This window comes from Nothobranchius furzeri, unplaced genomic scaffold (genome assembly GCF_043380555.1).
Source record: "Nothobranchius furzeri strain GRZ-AD unplaced genomic scaffold, NfurGRZ-RIMD1 Scf020, whole genome shotgun sequence".
Classification (NCBI taxonomy): Eukaryota; Metazoa; Chordata; class Actinopteri; order Cyprinodontiformes; family Nothobranchiidae; genus Nothobranchius; species Nothobranchius furzeri.
This window is the reverse complement of record NW_027223037.1, coordinates 3,962,178-3,985,594: the sequence shown is the minus strand read 5'-3', so window position 1 is coordinate 3,985,594 and position 23,417 is coordinate 3,962,178. Positions and strand designations below refer to the sequence as shown.

At 42.4% G+C, this 23,417-nt stretch overlaps 1 protein-coding gene across 3 annotated transcripts in view; it reads right to left on the bottom strand.

Moving 5' to 3' along the window:
- LOC107372447 (L-threonine ammonia-lyase) overlaps nucleotides 1-23,417 on the bottom strand; it is a 73,254-nt gene that overhangs the window by 29,673 nt on the left and 20,164 nt on the right. For 2 of the 3 annotated variants that reach the window (XM_054734237.2, XM_015940692.3), the window contains exons 2-5: nucleotides 7,750-8,077; nucleotides 6,707-6,823; nucleotides 5,760-6,001; nucleotides 5,505-5,670 (exon numbers count right to left, since the gene is read on the bottom strand). In XM_054734237.2, the coding sequence (XP_054590212.2) occupies nucleotides 5,505-5,670; nucleotides 5,760-6,001; nucleotides 6,707-6,823; nucleotides 7,750-8,007 (783 nt within the window). In that variant the 5' untranslated portion in view covers nucleotides 8,008-8,077. Of the gene's footprint in view, nucleotides 1-5,504; nucleotides 5,671-5,759; nucleotides 6,002-6,706; nucleotides 6,824-7,749; nucleotides 8,078-8,415; nucleotides 8,503-23,417 lie in introns of those variants that run through there. The other variant, XM_054734238.2, reaches the window with a different exon arrangement.

The following is a 23,417-nucleotide window of genomic DNA, read 5'->3' as shown; positions in this document are numbered from 1 at the left end:
GACCCTGGTGAGGACAACAGACAGTTCCGCCATGCAGCTTACAGACAATTTGTAGCATGGCAGCATGGAAAACTTGGTGGAGGGCGCAGAGTAGTAATCCCAAGCTGTTGTCTGGAGGATAAGGGAAAAATTCCCTGACCCCAATGGTAACTACACTGGTTTTATTCCAAGACGATTGTAAATAAATGTATGTATTTGATATTTTACATAAGTTTGTTTTTTATAAATTTTTGTTTGATGCTCTAATAAAGTGTTCTAAAGCACAACTCTCTGTTGCATTTGTAAAAATACCATAAATTTTAAAACTCCTGCACAACAACAAAAACTTAAGTCTACCTCCAACATTTTACATACATTTTAAAATTATTAGTCCTTATTTCCCCAAAATATATCTTTATTTTCGAACAAAAAAAAAAACACAGGAAAAAAAATAAAGAATGTTTTGGGTTTTCTCTTGCCTCCCCCAACACCTATGTCTGTGGCAAAGTTTTACCTGTAAATAAAAAATAAACTCAATTAGCAGTGGACTATTGTGTGGAAGATGTAAAGCAGATAATGTTTTATTTTACCATCACCGAGTCCGTAGGTGTTGTAGAAGTTCCTCTGTTGATGGTGCAGGAACTCCGGACAGCAAACCGTAACGCCTTGGATCCTCAGGCCTTAGCTTGTAGCGTCAAGGAAGACCTTTCTTGCTTGTCAAACGTTGGTTGACGATCATGGTTTGCATCTCTGGGATGTAGGAGTAGTCTTTTGCCACCTTCTCGGAATACAGCCTCCAGCATCTTGATTTTTTGTTGAATATTTTATGGTATCTGAAATGACACATGCCATAACTTGTAGTAGAGCCCTGCACTGAAGCCCTAGGCCCCCGGGTCGGCCCGGCGGCCCTCGGGCCGGGCTTCGGGCCAATGACTGTGTAATCACCTCGGACACGGGCTGGGCCGGGCTCCTTTATTTTTAATCGAATTCATTAAAAAAATTGAAACACCTAAACCAGGGGTCGGCAACCTGTTCCCATCAAAGAGCCATTATTACCCATTTCCCACAGTAAAGAAAACACTGGGAGCCACAGCCGCCGTGGCGTTGTGGGCGGGGCCTACTCTCAGACAGCAGAGAGCTGCTCACAACAGGTGACAGCAGCCAGTACCGGTCACTCGTGTATGTCAAAGTTATCTTTCATAAAAAGATAATCAATAAAACGATTTATATAAAGTGGATCCAGAAGTTTTAGCCCGTCTCTGCCTACAATATTTTGATATTTTTCACCCTGTTGGTGGTTTTACTGAGCAGGTGCCACTGTTGTCATACGTTTCTTTTTAAAACATGTTTAGACTGTTCAGAATACAAATCCAGGCTGTGTCACGTTTGATTGTTGTAATTAAACTTTGTAGGTGGGGAAGGTTAGAAAAGGATCCGATCATTTTGTTTTTCCCTCATTTACAGTGATGGAGATAACGGCGCAGTGCGCCTGGCTCTGGTGTTAATCAAGTTTAATTTTATCTCTTTGCAACAATTTTCACAAGAAAACAGAACAGTTAAAAGCAGGGCTTGTGCTGACCGGACAGTTCCCGTATTTGACCGTTTATTTTGACGGAGAATGAATAGAAAGAATTACCCCGACGCATGCAGACGAACTGACATTTTATTCTACGCACATCGCAGATGTAGCTAAATCACCCAAGAAAAGATTCCCATCTGAACATCTGAGCTGGACACTGCTCAGCGCAGCTCGATGTCAGCGCAAATGTGCACAGCGAGCTGAAGATGTGGAGATTGGCTTGGAGCGCGTTGCAGAACCAGAGCACATGCGGGAAGGTTCCTCCCACTGAATTCATTCAGAGGAATCTTCCCGCTGATCTGAATCTGATGCGGCTCTCTGTGCTTGTAAAATAATGAATGGATATTTAAATAAAATGCTTTATATTTTATTGAATTAATTTTATATCTGTAAGTCAATTCTATGTAAAGATTGTCTGCGTAAACCTGAACAGGCCCAACCCGGTCTTACTGTGAGATGGGGTTGATGGGTCACGCTTGTGCGTAATCATAGGCGCTTCCTGAGCTGAAGATGTGAGATTCTGGGCTTCTCTTCAGACGGTTCCTGGATGCTCCAAGCCAATCTCCACAACTTCAGCTCGCTGTGCACATATGCGCTGAGAGCGAGCTGCGCTGAGCAGGGCCCAGCTCAGATGTTCAGATGGGAATCTTTTCTTGAGTGATTTAGCTACATCTGCGCTGTGCGTAACAAATAAAATGTCAGTTCGTTTGCATGCGTCGGGGTAATTCTTTCTATTCTTTCTCCGTCAAAATAAACGGTCAAATACGGGAACTAACAGGTCAACACAACACAAGCCCTGCTTTTGACTGTTCTGTTTTCTTGTGAAAATTGTTGGAAAGAGATAAAATTTAACTTGATTACCACCAGAGCCTGCGCCGTCATCTCCGTGACGGTAAATGAGGGAAAAACAAATTGATCGGATCCTGCACGTCTTTTACCACATTGGTCAGGATTGACGCACTTTGTTTTCATTCAGTTGGTTAAAAAAACAGTCGGGCTCGGGTCAGGCCAGAGAATCCTGAAAACCTTTTCGGACCGGGTCGGGCTGAGGCTCCACCCCCTCGGGCCGGGCCGGACACGGGCTCAGATTTTAGGCCCGTGCAGGGCTCTAACTTGTAGTATACAACAAATTAGCTGGAAAAGTGTTTTAAATTAAAAGTAATTTAGGTAAGTCCCACCTGGAGGCACTATTATTGAAAATGTGGTGTTTCTGTTATTCTACAGTTGGCCTCTTGACAGCATATTGTTAAACCAATATGTAGCAGTTAGGAGCGTTGTGGTTGTTCATCTGAGGAAGTTGTTAATAAAAAATGACTAAAACTGGACTAGTGAATTATGAATTCATGAGTGCATGTTTCATTTAAAATATAAATAAATACATACTGTATCGATCCATCTGCTCTCCTTTTCACTTCTCGATGTGAGTGTTGATTGTAGTCCAATGCAGCAAGCAGTATCCGTGCCTCGTAAACAGGTGGGATGTAACTGAATCTTTTGCTTGCATACATTAGGAGATGGTTGTGAAACGCCTCCAAATTTGCTGTAGATCTAAAACAAGAATTTAACATTTAGAACAAGTATATTATTATTTATAGCTATAATTAAATACAGTACCTGAATTTCAAATATTTTGGGATTTCTTTCAGCCAGCGTTCACTGAGAATGATGTCACTGAGGGCTTTGTGTGGAGTGGAGCCTTTCTGAATCCAGTCTTTCTCTCTGTCACTTAGTAAAGGATCATGCTGACAAGCATCCAGAGACCACTCATGTTCTCCAGTCACATGATGGAGTAGACCGATCCACATGCCCTAAAAGACATATGTGGCGATTAGTTACATTCACTTTTTTTTTAGATGAAAACACAAATAATGCACTTACAAAAAACTCATAAGTGTTCGCCGACTTGCAGCAAAACCAAAAATGGTTACAGATATCTTTGTTCCACTGTAATAAAACAAGTCTCCCCAGCCTTCACAGATTTCTGCACGAGCTGATTATCATTCCTTTTATTTTAATATGGAGTTTTCACGTAGGTAAGACCACAAAATCAGACGGTAATTTGTACACGTGGCCCACCCAGGTTAGCACAATATGTCTTTCAGTGCTAATGGAAACGTAAGGTTTTGGATACGTTCCTCATCAATCACACCTAATTCTAACTGCTGAATCATCTCCTCAGACTTCTACAAGTGCTACATGAGCTGCTGATTACTCATTTTAATCAAACACGCAGCTCAGGAAAGTGTAAACATCTAATTCAGCATTCAAGATGCTAACTGAACCCCGCTAACGGGGAAGTTATAAACAAGAGCTTAAAACAATACACTGATATGGCCTATAGTTAAACGCCACACTAATCATTAACTCCCATATAAAAAAAACTAAAATCCCCTTTCGTTACTCAAACTTCTTCCAAATATAGCATAAATAGTTCGACTAGCATCGATTCATGTCGACTTAGCATTCAAGCTAATGCTACATTAGCCAATAGGACACCAAGCATACAAAGCTTGTTTGCTCTATTACTTCTTTCAGTGAAAGAAAGGTTTTAAGTAAATTTATCTGAAAAACAATAAATATCTTACCTGTCCAAAAGATACTTTGCCAACTCTTCATCCATTTTCAGGCCGTGTAGATCACGAAAATCTCTCCATCGTTTAAAACAATCTCCAATGTAAATTCTACTCGACTGTCTTAAACGTCTTACAGCCACTTTTGAAGAAGGGCTTTTAAACTTTTTAAATGTTTTTTGAGATGTGGAAGGCAGTCGAGGAATCGGTAATTTGGGGTTTTGTTGCTCCATGTTTCTGCAGTAAGCCGAGTGAGGCGCGTGACACTGTTGTACACGCTGAGACCTGCTCGTGCTCGATGACTGACAGCTACCTCTGGTGGTAACGCAGCGCTATTGGTCAACGCGTTAGGCTTGCAGAAATATTGGCTGAGCTCTACAGGGTAGGGGAGGGACTTAGGAGAAAATTGAAATATTAAAGATTATTTACTTTTTTTAATAAAATTGGGTCAGATGGTCAAAATAAAACATTTTTAAAGTTATTCTACATTTAAATGTTACAGACTGTGCCTTTAAGCAAGCTAAGTATTAGTTGGACGGGTAATGGAATTTTCTTACAATAAATTCAGTCTTAAAAATCGGCAATATCGTCTGGTGTAAAGTTTCACAATATATCGTATCGTCTCCCTTGTATCGTGATATGTATCGTATCGCCAGATTTTTACCAATACACATCCCTACGAGAAACCCCTCATCAGAGGAATCTAGGAAAAGAACAAGAGCAAAGACAGAGGTAATACGGGACCGGCTTGTCCTCGCTGGAGAGCTCTTCTTGTTAGAAGGGTTGGCGTAATAAGCAAATGCTTCAGCCAATACCTTTTGATTAACGTTGTCTTTGTGATAATTTTTTTGTTTTTATTTCTTTAATATTTTGTTTTTCATTGAGATATTTGAATGCTAATCAATCAATCAATAAAGAACAGCATGTACTATGAACTTGGATGTAGCCGTGCTGCTAATGGATAGGTGAGTGATAAATGATTTCACCGAGGTTATTGTGTTTGATTGGGAATAAAGTTGTTATACAGTCCTGATAAAACTTTATTCAATGCTGAAACGCCGCTTAATGTTTATTTGGCCCGCAAGTCGGGAAACAGCCAGTAAACACGCCTCTCATGCGTGACAGACATTGGACTTTACAACAGTGGCGTTATGCAGCAAGCCTGGAGAGGGCGACAGAGAGCATAGATCCACAAAGTTCAGGAGTGTGTCTTTAAGGATTAAACACTAAGTTTCTGACCTGAGGCTGTTCCGGCAGCTGTCTAAAAAAGGTGAGACCCTTTTTATAGTTATTTTGTTTGAATGCAGGTGCTACAATAAAACCTAAGACCAGCCCCCACCCACACACATCTCAGCGAAAGTCCAGCGTTTACTCACCATGACCAGAATCTGAGAGTTCAGGTGTTTGATGGCTGCAGCGGTGCCAGCAAGGAGTCCATACTGTCCTGCTGCAGGAACAATCACTGCATCCACTTTAGGCACTTGCTCATAAATCTCCATTCCCACAGTTCCCAGTCCAGCCAGGTACTCTGCACTTTCATCTCTGACATGAGCAAAGACAGAAACAGCTGATTATTTCTACAGAACACAGAAACCTGCTCTTCACGTCTGAGATGAACCAGGCAGACTGACTCCTCCAGGTACAGGTATCCGTTCTCACTGGCCAGGTGCCGGGCGTGGTTCTGGGAGTCACGGCTGGTGCTGCCGTAGGAAATGACCATGGCGCCGTAGTCTCTGTAGATCCTGAGACAGGGTGATGAGCATCCTGACGGCATGATCACGAACACCGGTACCTTCATGACTGCCGCGTGGTGAGCCACGGCCATGGAGAAGTTACAGTCCGTGGCTACAATCACGCCCTTTGTCTGCTGCTCCTGGAGGGAGAAAAACCAAGAAAATGTGTGGTTTTCTAAACCAAAGGAAAAACTTTGTCTGAATAAAGTGAAGCTAACGAGGAAGTGACAAAACTGCAGTTCCCCCTTCATCCACTAGGGACTGGCTTCAGAAAGGAGCTAGTTCCTATTCATTAGCCGTTTTTAGAAAACAATGCTGTCAGTTAGCCGCAAAGCTGATGCGTCATCAGGGAGCCCTAGGTTGTTTATAAGTGGTCAGACAGACAATTACCGCAACATTACTAAGTGAGTCGGAACGATAGTTGCAAACTTCACACATCGCCATGCCAGCATAGTGCGTTGATAAGCCACACTGCTGCGGTAATGAGCTGATTTGCTGGCACGGTGTGTCTTGTAAAAAGGGCCATTGACTCTCATGTTAAAAATACCAACATCACTGCAGAAAAAAACCTTTTTACTTCCTGGTTCTAACAAATGTTTTGGGTTCAATAGATCTAATTTACAGTCTCTGAGGGGGTGTATTTATTTGTGACTCATCTGTTTAGGTGTAGTTGGAGATAATAATTATGAATACTTAGGGGTGTATCCTCTTGATTGACAGGTAGCCCTCCTGCCTGCTCCAGGGAAGGCCTAGGCCTCAAGTTAAAAGGGTTACAGCCTAGAAGGCAGATTGTCCAGCCCTGATACAGTGTTCTAAACACAAAATCTCCTCCTGACTTACGCTACCTGAGTGAGGCAGGTGAGCAGGTACAGAACTCCTCTCTCCTTCACAGAGCCAGTGTAGTGCAGGTGCTCCTTCTTCAGGTAGATCTCCATCCCATAGAGTTTAGAGAGTCTGGAGTACTACACACACACAGACACACACACACACACACACACACACACACACACACACACACACACACACACACACACACACACACACACACACACACACACACACACACACACACACACACATCAGCAGGAGTTCAGAATTTCAGAACTGAGTTTACTTTAAAAAAAACTTTAAAAACACCTTTATTTGATATAGCACATTCTAAGTTATAGAACCCCCCAAGGCACTTTACAATACAATCACAACACAAAATTTCTGAGTCTCAGGATAAATGTTTCAGTTTGTAAAAGCGGGGTAGGAGATGTTTTCATCTTTACCATGTGGCTAATAAACTAATAAATGAAATATTTGTCAAAAAAAAAGAAAAATTTTCATCGCCTCTGAAACAAACAATCCTGGAAAGACCTGATGCAGTCGTTGTGCATGACTGCATTATAACCCACCCACCAAACTGCTCCTCTGAACAGCTCAAACCTCTTCTGTTTACTAATCTCGTTTAGGAAGTTTAGAGTCTGGCTCTGTCTGGGAACGCAGCTGAGTCAGCTGGCAGAGCCGTTGTGCTTGCAGCTTCAGGAGGAACCCCAACCCTTCCTTTAAGAGAGATTGCAAACATCCTGCCCTTTAGTCAGCACCATTAACTAACGCCACGGGGAAATCTGTACGTTTGGTAAATCTGATCCCTTTTCTGAATACTTTAAGCTCATTACGACTTCAGCTACCGAATCCCTACAGAGGACCCTTTCTTCCATTTCTCCAAACAGAGGTTGCTCAGGAAGTCATCTTTAACAGGTTAGACGATAATAATTCAAAACGGTTATGTAGAAACATCTGTCCAGGTTAAGTCTTCCCCAGGAGCTACATGTCAGAGGTCAGAGGTCACAAACACCACTCATAACACATGACAGGATGTAACTTCAATCAGCCAGCGTACTGTACAAGGTGTCTTCTGTATCCCAGACTGGATCCTGAAAGATGCAGCGCTGATGTCCTCGAAGCGCAGATACTGAGCGGGAGGCCTGGGGACGATCCGGAACTCGCTGACTCGTCTGGTTTTAGGTGGGTCCATCAGCTTAATCTCAGGGGCTTCCACCACTTTGATTTTATGAACAACCACGTCTCCGTTGAGAAGTTCCTCCTCACCGAAGTCCTTCAGGCGCTCTGGCTCGATAAGAGTAGCCCGTCGCCCCATGGCCCCGTTACTCGAAGAGCTGCTTTTGTAGGTGGTGGCGGTCTGGCTGGGGCCCAGATGGAGCTCCTCTCTGGAAAACAACAACAACAACAGACATTCACTTGTTTAGGACTCGGATCAAACACCAAGATAAAAACACCTTTTTCATTATTATAGAGTCAACTTTTGTAGTGAACATTGTCTCACAGATTAAATCTGTGTTCGTCAGGTTTCCTCAGAGAAAAACTGTCAGAATATGAGCTGTGAAAAAAATTCATACCAGTTTTGAGAACAAATGATTCAATCTGAACAACTAGAAAAACAAAACCTCACCTGAGTTTTAAATGATGTACAGGAAGCTTCAAAATGGCATTTATTAAACTGAACTGTAAAAAAATACATGTAAACACAACAAAAGAGGTGATTTACCTCCAGAGTGCTCAGGTTTTCTGTCTGGACTTCCTTCTGAAGTCGGAATGACAAAATGCAGAAATGACTTTTATCATGAGAAAATTCTCTGTTGTTGGTTTAACTGAGATTCACAACATTTAGACCTAAAGAGCAGAGTTTAAACATTAAAAAGGATTCTTAGAGTTTTCTCAGAATCCGTAGATGGAACATGTTCTGAACAACAACTCCTTTGAGTCTGAGCTGAATTCATTCACTTCTACTTCCTACATCATGGAGTCCACCTGTGATCTACCTGTGATTTATCTGTGATCTACCTGCAACTCCCCTGCGATCCACCTGATCCAACTGTGATCTACCTCTGACTCACCTGTTATCTACCTGCGATTAACCTGTGACTCACTGGGCCATTTGGAACAAATTAAGAAATAATTTCGAACTAAAAGCATCGGTTAAGACTTATAGCAGCTCGGTAAATTAACACAAGATATCACAAACAAATAACCTGGTTTAGTTTTCCACACAGAACAGATTCATGTAAAGAAGTTGGTCAGAAAAACAGGTACAAATGGTTTAGATTAGTTTTAAAGAGTTTAGAGTCTCGTCTCATAGGTTAAGGCTGGAAACCAATAAAACAAACACCCACAAGGGGGAGCTGCTTCCCCACATCTTTCTGCTGCTGCTGGGCTGCAGAAATCTTCCTGCTTCATTCACATAAACCAGGGGTGGCCAACCAGCCAGAGACCAAGAGCCCCCCCCCCCCCCCCCCCAAAACTCACACACACCTCTGCTCAGCCAGATTTATTGTAAATGAAATCCCACGGTAATAACGTAACTTAGCTCCTACTAAAACCACAGGCTGGTCATTTTTAACAATGAACATTGTGTGCACTGTCCACAACAAAAATATAATTAACAAATCTGTTTTTTTTTTTTTTGTTATTACATACGGTTTTGGATCATTTAAAACAAAACTGCAAACATTTAGACAAATCAGACAACACATTTCTCCAATTCTGAAATCTCTCCACTGGTTGCCCGTGCAGTTCAGGATAAATTTCAAAATTATGCTTCTGACTTACAAATCCTTGAACCATCAAGCTCCTCCATATCTGTGTGAACTTGTCCATTACTACAACCCGCCGCGTGTTCTCAGGTCTGAAGATAAGCTCCTCCTAGCTGTTCCGAATGCACGTTTAAAAAGCCGTGGAGAAAGGGCTTTCTCTGTCTGTGCACCGAAGCTGTGGAACACATTACCACTGCTAGTGAGGCTAGCACCAACAGCTAGCATTTTTAAATCACGCTTGAAAACTCACTGAAATTTTGTTGTATTTCCTTTTTATCTTTTATCTGTGTTCGACATGTTTGTATAACACCTGTTTAATTAACCAACATTTTTAGTGTACAGCGCCTTGTTTGGTTGTAATGCCTTGTGAATGCGCTTTATAAATAAAATTGGATTGGATTGGATTTTACAGATATTGAAAGCTAAGCTTGTCCTGAAAATAAGGTAAAAATTTGTGCAGATTGGACCCTGTGTGACAGATTAACTGAAAGATAAAGACAAACATGACCAGCTGGAGTTGAACGATGGCAGCAGTGAGAGGGTTAACGCCAGCAAAGCAAACACGCCAGGGGAAATCAATCCGGTCATTAGAGGTGCTGAAAAAAATCGATTCAAGTCTGAATCGGGATTCTTATTTATAAAGATTCAGAATCGATTCACAAAGGTTCAGAATCGATTCCAAGAACTCAAATATTTGGCATGTTACAGGTTTGAGATGCACTTTTTTGATCTTTGTTAGGAGAGTCAGTACTCCGTTTACTTTTGTGGTCCCATAAATTGAGATGATTTATGTTTGAATCTGCTGATAAGAGGGCACTAGAATGTAATTTTTTCATACTCAGAAATGAGATATTCTCATATTTATTTTCTAAGTTGATAAATGAGTGCTCAGGATTACTCATGTAACTTGTTTCTGCACATACTTGAAAAGTATTTGACCGTATTACTTTCAAAGCTACTGTTAATAACTACAGATTTGTTATATTTTACAAGGTAAGCACAAATAAATGTTGCCTTTTGGTCAAAAGATTGCTTCTGTTTACAGTTTTAGAATCACTTTATTTTACATTGTAAATTTGCATTTTTGGAGCATGACCAGTTTAAAGTCAAATAAAAATGTCCCATAGCTTTAACTAACTTGTACAACAAGTAGTTAATCCTGGAGCTGACACTCTTTGTTAATACTGATTGTGAATCGATTTAAATTGAGAATCAAGAATCGATTCAGAATCTAATCGCCACCCCAAGAATCGCAATCTAATCAAATTGTGAGTTGCTCTTTTTTTTTTTTTTTTTTTTTTTTTTTTTTTTTACCGTGTCCTGTCTGGCTGTGAAGCAAGCAGAATTGATGTCTGAATGCTGGTGACAAGCCTTACAGACTTACTCTCAGGTGGAGCATCAAAGCGTCTGCTTTTAATGTCACGCCTGATACTTAAAACTTTATTGTTATTGTTGTTGAATGCTTTGTAATTCCGACCAGACACGGAGACAGAGGTGAAAGAGAAAGGAAAAGGTGGGGAGAGAGGGGGGGGGGGGGATTCCACAAAAATAAACAATGAACAAGAGTCTACTTCTAGACCTGCAGAAAAAGACAAAAAAAAAAAAAGCAAAAGGACAAAAAAAAGGGACACAACAACAATACAACAAGATCCAGCTATCACTGCATCGACTTGATGAAAAAATATATAATCAACATTGCTTAACTGAAGAATCACAATAATAAATCACAATGCATTAAGTGCCCACCATAGTCTTAAGACCTGTGTTTAACGTGCCCAAGCCCATACTTTTGAGAGCACCATGTGAGCACCTGTGTCTGTACACGCGCTTGTTTATTTAAGGTTTCTCTATAGGAGCGTCCAACAGAGAGTGTGAGGGACCACAGATCCGCCCCCCAAAGATGCGCAGAAGACGGGGGGAGCTCCAAGTCCCAGAGATCCAGGCGCTGCCTCAGAACACAGGAACCCCAAGGAGACAGCAACCAGAAAGGCCCCCGCCCCCCTCGAGAGGCACAGAGGATCGCCCCGGGGGGCCATAACCAGCAGCCGGCAGAGTCCCAGGAGACATCAGCGGCAAGCCCACAGGCCCGCCCGCAGCCTCCCACCCCCTAGCCGGCCGAGCCCGGGACCCAGCGACCCGGGACCCAGGGGCGACCACCCCCGCCGGGGACCCAGCAGAGCCCAGGGACCCAGACCCCACCAGGCAGCCACCGGGATCTATCAGGCAGATGCCAAAATCTTAAACCCCCAGACCCGGTTGCCACGAACACTCAGGCAGACAATGGCACAACCCCTCACACCAGGTGTGGCAGGGGGAGGGGGGACGAAGATCTATATCATCAAGAGAAGTTCCAGGAGAGGGGAGGAGTCAATGGCCCCACCTGACATATAAAATCATACACAAACACAGTCACACACTCCCTCCCTCATGCTCACACATGCACATACAACCCAAGACTTACAAAAATGCACGCCGGACACCCACTCATGCTCCCCATACACACCCTATTCACTCTGGTCCCGGTACTGCTGCACATTGGGTACAACCATCACCGGTAACCAGAGTTTGACCCTTTCTGCTGGGGTGCTGATGAGCAGGCTCCCCCGCCCAATGCTGAGCACAGCAACCCACCACCCCAGACCCCAACCAGACGGCCAGATCTCCCTCCTAGCCTCCAGCCCCAGGAAGCCTAGCAACAACAGAGGTGGCTAAGACCCCTAGTCTCCCTCCGCCTGCTCCAATATAGTGTTGTGTGATCATGAGGTGTATTCCATGGCTGTGGTGAGTGGGCAGTGCGGGCATCATCTGGCCTATGCCAGCTGATGCCACCGCACCACTCCACTTACACCCTCAGCCATCAGTGTCTAAGTGCGGTTTAAAATTGGAAGTGGGCACTGGCACCCGGGAGGAGGCTGAGATATCCCCCTGCCAAATGCCGTTGAATGTGCTCACTCCCAAGGCCCTAAGTGTGTGTTTGTGTGGAATGTCGTCAGTGGAAGTGTATAAGGTGCAAATAAAATTGGGGGGCAGGTTGCCAGGGGAATGCGGAAATGGGGTCCATACCCGCACTCCCTGACTTGCCCACCCCCCAAGGTCCTATGTGTATGTTTGTTTGATGATGTGAGGGAGCAGGAGGAGAGAAATATGTGGGGATGGGGAGGAATGGCTGGTTGGGCTTAGCCCTCCAGGGAGCCAGCTCCCCTACTGGCCCCAATAGGCACCTCTGTTGTCAAACTGCCACCCAGGGCATGGAGCCCCCAGCCCTATCCTGCCAGGGCCCTAAGCAGCAGCATTACAGAGCTTCACGGAGTCCGAGGGCACCAACCCAGCCCCACCCCAGCAGAATATCTATGCCCAATCGTGAGTTGCTCTAAGATTCACATCCCTACCGGTCATGATCTGTTTTCATCCATCACTGATTAATTTTTATAATTATATTAGTCACATTTTCAACAGACTTAAATTTACATTATTTTAAATTTGTTCTTTGTCTGCTTTATCCTTCACTCAGGGTCGCGGGGTCATGAAACGGTCCGAGCAGAGATGCTGCAGCTGCCAGTGTGACAGAGATGGAGCTCAGTGATGCCAGGGAGGGAATGTTTAATGAAAACATTTTATTTAATCCAAAGAAATGTTGTTCATCCTTTCAAACAAAAATCAGCCAACCTGTCAGATTATTCTCTTGAATTAAATTGATCCTTTTACCATCTCACCGGCTGCTCTGCGGTTTCACGTCTAAAATGAGCCGCAAGGTTCTAAATATATACGAACATTTTTCCGTCTTTTTTTTTTTTTTTAATAAATGTCCAAAATGCTTTTTTGGACATTTATCTCAGCCCTGTATTTGTATAAGCAAGTTTTATAAATGAGGCACCAGGTGTAGATCTCGCACTGTGATCACACACAGCAGCGCACGCGCGCGCACACACACACACACACCATAGGGTTGGGCGATTTGTATAATTTTTCTTACCGCCAATCGTCAGTCCAAAGTACAAAGACGATGGACGATTTATTCGTGCATGTGACGTCAATAGCGGTTTTAGGCACGGGCAGACAGGGCAGTTGCCCGGGGCGGCATCTTTTCATGACACAAAAGGGGCGCACAAGCGCTGAGTAAAAAATAAAAAAAACAGAAATCTGCACCGCACCGAGGTTTTCTATTATCTGTCATATCACAGTGTCTGGATTGGAAACAGCAGGTTGGCGCCCCCTGCAGCTGCAGGCGCTCCTGCTGACTGAGAGGGTTCAGGTGCACCGTGTGTGTATGAAGAAGAGGAAGGGGAGGGGTGCGGCGGGGGAATTCACCTCTGGGTCTTTCCCAAATGAAATGAGCGGTCAACTAATTGCTAACAGAGCTAATAGGGCTGAAATATTGAAACGAATATTCAAATGGTTCGAAAAAATTCCTTCGTTTTTTACTGATTCAAACTAGGATTTGTTAAATGCTCGCTGCAGCCCGTGGCCTGCCTGAACAACAACAAACACACGTTGATCATGTTCACATAATAATAAATAAAACAACTTACAAGCAGAAGAAAACTCCCCAGTCACCACTAACTATCCTGTTTATTTATTGCAGATGGCTGCACTGATTATTTTTTACCTGATTTGTTCTGTAAAAGTTGGCATTTTTGGTAGTCTACAGTTTTTTTTATGTCAGTTTAAATTACAATTTCAGAGGCAATTCTAAAATATTATGGATCGTGATAAAGATCTATTGGAGATCTACCCCAGTCACTGTGGCTCAAGCTGAGAGGAGCTTTTCAAAACTGGATCGAGTCATACCTGAGGTCAACTATGTTTCAGGGGCGGCTCGCTAACCTGGCTCTGATTAGTATCAATCACTCAGTAGGGGAGCAGATTTCATATGATGACATTATTGATGACTTTGCATCAAGGTTAGGTTTTAATTTTAGTTTGTGTTTTCTGTTCTAAGTGCAATGCTGTAGTGATTATCTTTAGTTTGTTATGTGTGAAATATTTGTGCTATTTAGAATATTTATTATATATTATGTTCATATATTCTTAATATTTAGTTAGTTTAGTTGTTTTTGTATATTTGATTCTATATATTTTGATACAGTGTATGCATCAAAATGCATATTGCTTTACATTCTGACAACTTCATAGTAATTAAAGTAAATATGTGCAACTTAGAAAAATGAATGTTCAATAGTCGTTCTAATAAAACCTGCCTGTTTGTAGAAAACATGCGTGTGTTTGTGCAGGTGGGGTGGTGTGATGGTGGTGGTGGGGGGTGGGTGGGTGTGTGTGTGTGTGTGGGGGGGGGGGGGGGGGGTAATTCCATGTAGAACCGCCACTGTGTGACATCATGATGGATGGACTGATTTAACACAGAAGCCCAAAACATGTATTTTTTTAGACCAGCGCAGCACATATGTTTGCTGCAAGAGAATCTTATATGTGTTTTAGTTTAATTTAGTATTTGTAGTTTGGTAGAGTGACGTATAAACGGCCGTATTAAACACGGTTAAAGTGTCAAAAGAAGCCTCGTCTTTGTTTCCCTGTGGTGTCCACTGTTGTGGTTTTTATTTAAGCTAAACGTTTCTTTCTGAACGAAGGCTACTGGGGTTCTTTCTTTTATAAGTGGGGGTGGAATGAGTCGCTGCTGCGTTTGGACACACTGAGGAGGCAGCTCGCTGCCAGAGGTCACATGATCCATTTATCCCCATCACTTTCTTTTTTTTTAAATAATAAACAATCATTTGTTAAATTTACATACATTTTAATTAATATTAGTCCAACCAAGCTGACCAGAATGCCCCAGTAACAAGAACAACGCAATTAAACAATTTCACTTAAATTAGGAACATTTCACCTGCTGCGGCCCGAACGCACGTTCCTCCTGCGGCGCGTGAACCTGAACTGGTCACCTGCTGCTGGTGTGTAATCTAGGGAGCTTGCTGAAGAGGTTATGAGCTTCTAGACGTTCGCCTCAGACAGACTCGTGGCTGTTTAAATAATGTTCTGGATGGATCCGTGCTCTGCTGACACACTCGAAGCAGGTGCTGAGTAACGACGAGCGCTACTTCAGCCAAAGTTTTAAATCAGGAAACTTTTCTCCAAATGAAATAACCAGAAGTCTCCCAGACTGAAAGAAAGGTTTCTAGTTTCCACTCAACGCCGCCGCCCTGAAGTGGAAACGCTCTCCAAACCCCTCCTCAGTGCGCCGCTTGCGCGTGCACTGTCAGCAGCCAGAGGCGGAGGAGGTGAGAAAAGGCTCAGATGTGCTAATGGAGATCCAAGGGTGTAGGAACGGGTTTAATATTGGATGGGGGGGGGGGGGGGGCACATTTTGGAAATCTAACAAATCTGTTGTAGGCCAATATATAGGACAACCTCACTGAAAAAAAAACATTTAATGATTATTTCTGATTCTAACGTGTCACTGAGTGTTTCATGCAGGCTGAACATGAACATAGTCTCCTACCGCTATCTCCTGCATTAGCTTCTGATAGAAAATCTGACAGACGGTGAAACTCTATAATTAGACAGATGTGACTCAGGGCGTAAGGCAAAGCCCAGAAAGACAAGAAAATAACTTTTATAGCCTAGTTCACCAACATTCTGTTTTGTTTTGTTTATTTGACCAGGGACCCATGAGCCAGCCAGAAGGGGAGGAGGCTCCCCATTAGCCAGATCCATGTGATTACCGGCCAACGTGGACGTTTTAATTATAAAAAAGCTGTTTTTGTGTCAGTACTGTTTTATTTTTATTTAATAATATGAATGTAGGATATATGATCTTATTCGTATGGGTAGAGATGTGTAAACAGATTTAATACAAGACTAAAGTTGTGAATATTCAGTCTGAATTGATCTGACTCTAATATTTTAAACTACATCAGCCAACAATGCTGACCAACAATCAGAAAAATCTGTTTGCTTCTGACAGAATGAAAAAAGAAATAATTCACTCACAACAACAGCTGGAACTGCATAAATTTTCAGATGGACAAAAGAAAAAACTGTGGCCAAAATTGCAGTTTAAGTGTGCCAGAATGCAGAGTTTAACACTTATTTTTCTAATATTTCTAAGGAAACATAGACAAAATGTATTTTATTCTTAAGCCATACTGCCCAGCTCCATTTGTTATGGGATTAAATACATTCAACTGTGTTCACTTATTATCACATTCAAATCTTCCTCTCATCAGCCACCTAAAATCATCTCACTCTTCACTGTAGCGCCTCAGCAGGTCTGGATCTCCCTGTCTCACCCTCAGCAGGTCTGGATCTCCCTGTCTCACCCTCAGCAGGTCTGGATCTCCCTGTCTCACCCTCAGCAGGTCTGGATCTCCCTGTCTCACACTCAGCAGGTCTGGATCTCCCTGTCTCACCCTCAGCAGGTCTGGATCTCCCTGTCTCACACTCAGCAGGTCTGGATCTCCCTGTCTCACCCTCAGCAGGTCTGGATCTCCCTGTCTCACCCTCAGCAGGTCTGGATCTCCCTGTCTCACCCTCAGCAGGTCTGGATCTCCTTGTCTCACCCTCAGCAGGTATGGCTCTCCCTGTCTCACCCTCAGCAGGTCTGGCTCTCCCTGTCTCACCCTCAGCAGGTTCGTGCTGAACTTCATCTGTTCTCTAATATAAAAACAGTGGACATGAATAAGGAGTAAAAAATACGGTTGGAGGACTAGTGCAATATTAAAATCATGGTTGTTATAGTATTATTTAGTAGTGTTTACTTGTTATCATGCTCAAATCTTCCTCTCATCATCAACCATCTAAAATCTCACTCCACTGTAGCACCTACCTGCACCTCAGCAGGTCTGGTGCTCCCTGTCTCACCCTCATCATTTTCCTGCTGAACTTTCTCTGGACTCTTATATGAAAAAAGTGACATGAATAAGGTTTCAAAATAAAATGTGATGAGAATGTCACAAACAAGCAATAATCACACAAATTCCATTTTTATGTGGAGAGTCTACTTTTTTATTTATTTTGTGTCAAATGGTTTTTGTCTGTTACTGTCAAATCATGTCAAATTCGCCATTTTTTGTTGACTAGTAGTGTTGTTTATTGTTTTAATGCTGCCTAGCAAGAGGTTTACGTTAGTCAGCCAGTCTAACGCTTGACCAGAAATACAATTATCCTCTTGGACTAAATTATTACCAACTCACATTTCCTTTCTTTCTTTTTTTGCCCATGAGAAGAACTCGCTGAGCTGCTGTTGTCCTGGCTCCGACTCCCGCTTCACTCAGCCAGCCTGTCTAACTCCCTGAGGGGAGGGGCTGTGTCGGTGAGAAGTCTGCGGTGTCTTTCAAAATAAAAGCTCAATATTTCAAAATCAATTTTTTTCTTCTCCATGTTATTGGGGGGGGGGGGGGGGGGCAAATGCGCACTTGTCCAATATTGGAGGGGACACATCCCCCCCCCCCGTTCCTACGCCCTTGTGGAGATCTTTTCTGGATTGTTACCTACGCGATGTTCTCTGTGCATAGCGTGTAAAATATTAATCAATAACAAATAAATAAATAAACAAATCGCCTCCTGTAAAAAACAACCGTAACGACTCAGCCCATCGCCGATGGTCGATTCATTCGTCCCATCGCCCAACCTTAGCACACACACACACAGCGGCGGCCCCTGTAACACACACACACACACATTATAAAAACACAAACTTAGATACGAACTTGAGAGCTGCGGGTTGGCCACCCTGACATTAACCAAAGACTCATTTTAAACACTGAGATCTTCCACTTCAATCTAACGAGTCTGCTACTGCATTCACGAGGCTCAGCATCTTAACGTGAACAAAGAGCATCCAAAATCATTGAAATGGAAAAAGAATAACATGGTCTCCTTAAAGACCGTCAGATGTTTACCGTATTTTCCGGACTATAAGCCGCTACCTTTTCCCACGCTTTGAACCATGCGGCTTATAATGAGGTGCGGCTTTAGTCAACCAGAAAGGATGGATGCTGGAAAGTCTAATGAAGGAATGGTTAAAGGAGCGCTACGGAAAGCGCCCAGGAGGATTTTTTTCACAGTAAAACGGCGCTGCTTGTTTTCCCAGCTTCACCCCGGGATGATGACAGCGACACCGACATCGCCACAGAAAAGGTATGTGACGAAGCTCTTCTGAGGCTGTTCAATTCCGACACTGAAGAAGATGACTTCAGTGGTTTCAGTGCGCAGGAGGACGATTAATAAACTAATCAATAACTTTTCTGTTTTGTTTGATACTGATCAGTTCAGTTACGTTCAGTTAAACGACGTTTTCAATTCAGTAGATATCTGCGGCTTTTAGCCCGGAGCGGCTTATATTGAGGTGCGCTCTATAGTCCGGAAATTACAGTACATTAGGAAGAAAGCTAAAGAAAAGTAAGGCGACATCTGAGCCCTGCGTGGCTCAGGAGGAGACATTAAACAGCAGAATTTCTCCACACTCCCAAATGGAATCAGACTAAATCGATTATAGGGTCATGAGGGGCAGATGACCCTGCTTTTACTAGCAGGTTGGTCACCGACTCTTCACAGCGTTGATTCCTCTGGAGGTTTCTTCCTGTTAAAAGGGAGTTTTCCTCTCCCCTGTCGCTGCATGCTTGCTTAGTATGAGGATTGCTGAAAAGACTCTGACACTAGTCAGTGACTCGATGCAACCTACTGGGTTCCTTATATAGGAAACTAGGATTGGCTTAATGACCTGACCTGTATTGCTTACTGTGTGAAGGTCCGTGAGACGACTCTGGTCCTGATTTGGCGCTTTAGAAATAAACTGAACTGAATTTACCAGTAAACTGACATGGTGAGCGTATTTTAGTCCCTACATCTCATCGACACATGCACAAAACAGAAAACATCTATAAAACAAAAAAACTAATAACTACCTAATCCTATAATTAACACCTTAAAAATCACTTCTATATTATTAATTTACATGAAGTGGGCCTCTCTGCTTAGACTACTGCCCCCGTGACCTGACCCCTGATAAGCAGCCAAAAATGGATGGATGGATAACTCCCACTGCTCCAAATGACTTTTAATCCCTTGATAGTTCAACATTCAGCCTTTTAAAAATGTTTTTGAACTTTCTGGGTTTTTATGTTCTTTTTTTGTAAACATTTTTATCTTTGAAATGTTTGTTTTTGTATATTTTTATTTAACAGTTTTGAAAAAGATTTCTGGTTGAAGCTAGAAATCAAGTCTCAAAAGGGTCGGATATGGTCACTCGCCCTCTAACGGGATCCTTTGTTTGGATTTTATGTTCAGAATTTCCAGTGACAAAAATCCTGATTCAACAAAAGGATTTCAGACTGAAGCAGATAACAAGCCAACTGATGCATTAAATTATTGAAACAGGCCTTAACTTATTAAGACACTTTAAGTTCCTCACTGACAGATGAGGTGTGCCATCTTAGAGAGGATGAAGAATCAGACCCTGGTTTATTAGCTATCTTGTCTTTTATTATGATTTTCTATAACTTTGGTTGCAAGACAAGAAGGTTCATGTGTTGATGGCTGAGTAGCTGAGCCTTAAATGTTCCTAATGCCATCGGAGCCCAAACCCTAATCCAACATCCTTATCAAGGATGTCTGGTCCCACAAAGTCAAATTAACCAGAAGAGTGTAAAAAGACCAAAAAAATAAAGAGTTTTTCAGGTTGGCTTAGAGGCGACAGGATGTTCCATATTGGCTTTTTTACGGATATCCGAAATATCAATGTTGTCTAACTCTTAATCCGGGTGCTGATATCCCCCCTCATAAAAAAATAATAATTTTAGGTTACTAACACCACACATCTCCTATCATGAATGCTTAAGCGTTAGACATTATCTGTGCAAAATGACAACTACTTCATTTTAAGTTAAATACGAAAAAGTGCCATGTTTAATTTGTCCAGCAGCAGGTGGACGACGTTCTCCCTGAGATAAACGGTCTGTGACGCCTTTTGGTCCAAGATAATTATTAAGTTCATGATGGGAATAAGTCAGATCAAGAAGATAATAAAATGCACAAGTAAATTAGTGTTAAAATGTTCTTGTATAATCCTTGTTACATCGTCTGTGCAGAAACGTGAGTGAACACTCTCCTCAGACCTATCTTCGCTCACCCACATTTAAAAGTGTTCAGGCAGAAGAGAGAGAATAAATGGATCACGAACAAGCTGAAGATGCTTTATACGTTCATGCCTTGGAGAACATTCATCTTTGTAGCTACCAATGCGTTTAGGGAATGTTTGGATGTGGGTTCAAGTTACTTCGTTGATGAAATGTAAGCAGTGAATGAACACATGCTAAGGTAGGCTAACTGCAAAGCGTGACACTAACGTGTGCAGGAGTTAGTAATATTGTTTCCTTTTTCTGTATTTTGAAGGTATGGTGATAAAATATTTAGAAAGATCTTCAGTTAAGAAAAGCAAGTCTTGGAGGAAGACTAGGGATGCACCGATCAGGTATTTTGCTGCCAATCACTGATACCGATATCAAAGAATGCTGATCACCGATACCGATGACGTGGATTGGCCAGAAATTTTCTACAACATTATAATGAGTGCTACAAACTACATAATCTGGGAATAAAGGAAATGTAACCTAATCTAAAATGGTCTGATCGGTCTGCTTTGATCTATTTTGAAAACTCCGATCAAAACCGACAGGGGCGCTATCGGCCGATTGGGATCAAATGCTGATCCATCGGTGCATCCCTAGGGAAGACTCTTATTCTGTGTTAAGTCGTTTGCTAGCTGGCTAGCTAAACATAGCTAGGAGCTGTGAGGACAGCATATGCTCACAACACAGAGCAAATTTTACTTCTTCACAATTTTTGCCAAACAAAGACATCTCAAAAACATTTAGAAGTACAATATTTCCAATCCAATCCGAGTTTATTTATAAAGCGCATTCACAAGGCATTACAACCAAACAAGGCGCTGTACACTAAAAATGGTAGTTAATTAAACCGGCGTTATACAAACATGTCGAACACAGATAGAAGATAAAAAGGAAATACAACAAAATTCCCAAAACTAACAGCTAAAAATCAATAAGACACAGGGAGAATAAAAAATTAGAAAAACATTTTAAAAAAGAACCTCAATAATACGGAAGTTGATATTGTGATGTCCGTTTTTAAACAGTGCAGATGTGAGTGAGGTTCATAATTATGTGGTATAAGCTAGGTTGAAGTAGTGAGTTTTCAAGCGTGATTTAAAAATGCTAGCTGTTGGTGCTTGCCTCACTAGCAGTGGTAATGCGTTCCACAGCTTGGGTGCACAGACAGAGAAAGCCTTTTCTCCACGGCTTTTTAAACGTGCATTCGGAACAGCTAGGAGGAGCTTATCTTCAGACCTGAGAGCACGCGGCGGGTTGTAGTAATGGACAAGTTCACACAGATATGGAGGAGCTTGATGGTTCAAGGATTTGTAAGTCAGAAGCATAATTTTGAAGTTTATCCTGAACTGCACGGGCAACCAGTGGAGAGATTTCAGAATTGGAGAAATGTGTTGTCTTCTGTCAGCTCCAGTCAGCAACCTAGCTGCTGAATTCTGGACCAGCTGAAGTCTAGAGAGAGCTGCTTTACTGATGCCATATAAGCAGGAGTTGGAGTAATCCAGCCTTGAAGTGATGAAAGTGTGGACCACGGATTTCAGAAGACGGATACTCAGGATGTGCTTTAGTTTCGAGATGCGTCTTAGTTGGTAAAAACATGATTTAACTGTGTTATTGACCTGGGCATCCATCTTCAGAGCCTGGTCCATTTTTACTCCAAGGTTGGAGATTACAGAGATTATAGGGTCATGAGGGGCAGATGACCCCTATCTATGAGAGATAGTTGAGGTCAGGTTGATGAGTTGCCGTGATACTGTAAGGACTGAAAACGATTGTCAATTTTGGAGTCATTAAGATGGAGGAAGTTATCAGCTAGCCATTGCTTGACCTCAAGGATACAATCAGACAGAACTTTCGTTGATTGAGTTGGCTTAAATGAAAAATAGATTTGACAGTCGTCAGCGTAAAGATGGTATGAGACAGCGTGCTTTCTGAAAATGGCTCCTAAGGGCAGTATATAGAGGTTGAACAGTAACGGGCTGAGAATTGAACCTTGTGGGACACCCCAACGTAGAGGCTGTGACTCTGATGAACAGCCATCCAACATGACCCTAGCAGACCTGTTACAAAAGTATGACCTAAACCAATCTAGGGCTGTGCCTGAAATGCCAGCCCAAGTGTGAAGTCTTGTGATCAAAATGTCATGATCGATCGTGTTGAATGCTGCAGATAGATCCAAAAGTACCAGAACCACATGGCAACCTGAATCTAAAGCCAGAAAAATGTCATTAAACACCCGAACGTGAGCAGTTTCAGTGCTGTGCTGTTTTCTAAAACCAGACTGACAGGTGTCCATTACCTGAAATTCATTTAGATGTTTCATCAACTGTGCATACACTATTTTCCCAAGGACCTTAGATAAAAACGGTAATTTGGATTAGAGTAATCGGTGGGATCAAGGCCGGGTTTTTTCAAGATGGTTGTAGAAAAACGTGTTTAAAGGCACGAGGAACTTCAGCCAAAGGCAAGCTACTATTTATAATGCCTAGCACGCTATTGCTAATTAAAGGAAACACCTCTTTCAGGAGTCGAGGTGGGATAACATCATCTGGGGAGCCAGAGGGTTTCATGGCTGCAACAGTTTTTTCTAGATAGGGCAAAGAGATGGGCTGAAAGCTTTGAAGTTGCACATGAGAGGGGATAAATGAATCAGGAACATGGTTGGTTTGGTGAATCTGAGCTCTGATTACAGTAATCTTATTTAAGAAAAACTGCAGGATTTGGCTACACAAGTCAGCAGACACAGAGGAAAATAGTTTTTGAACTGGGGAAAGCACAGCATTTATGGTTTTATATAACACACCTTGATTATTTTAATTAGCCGTGACAATGCTGGCAAAAAATCGATTTCTCGCGCCTCTGACTGCTCTTTGGTA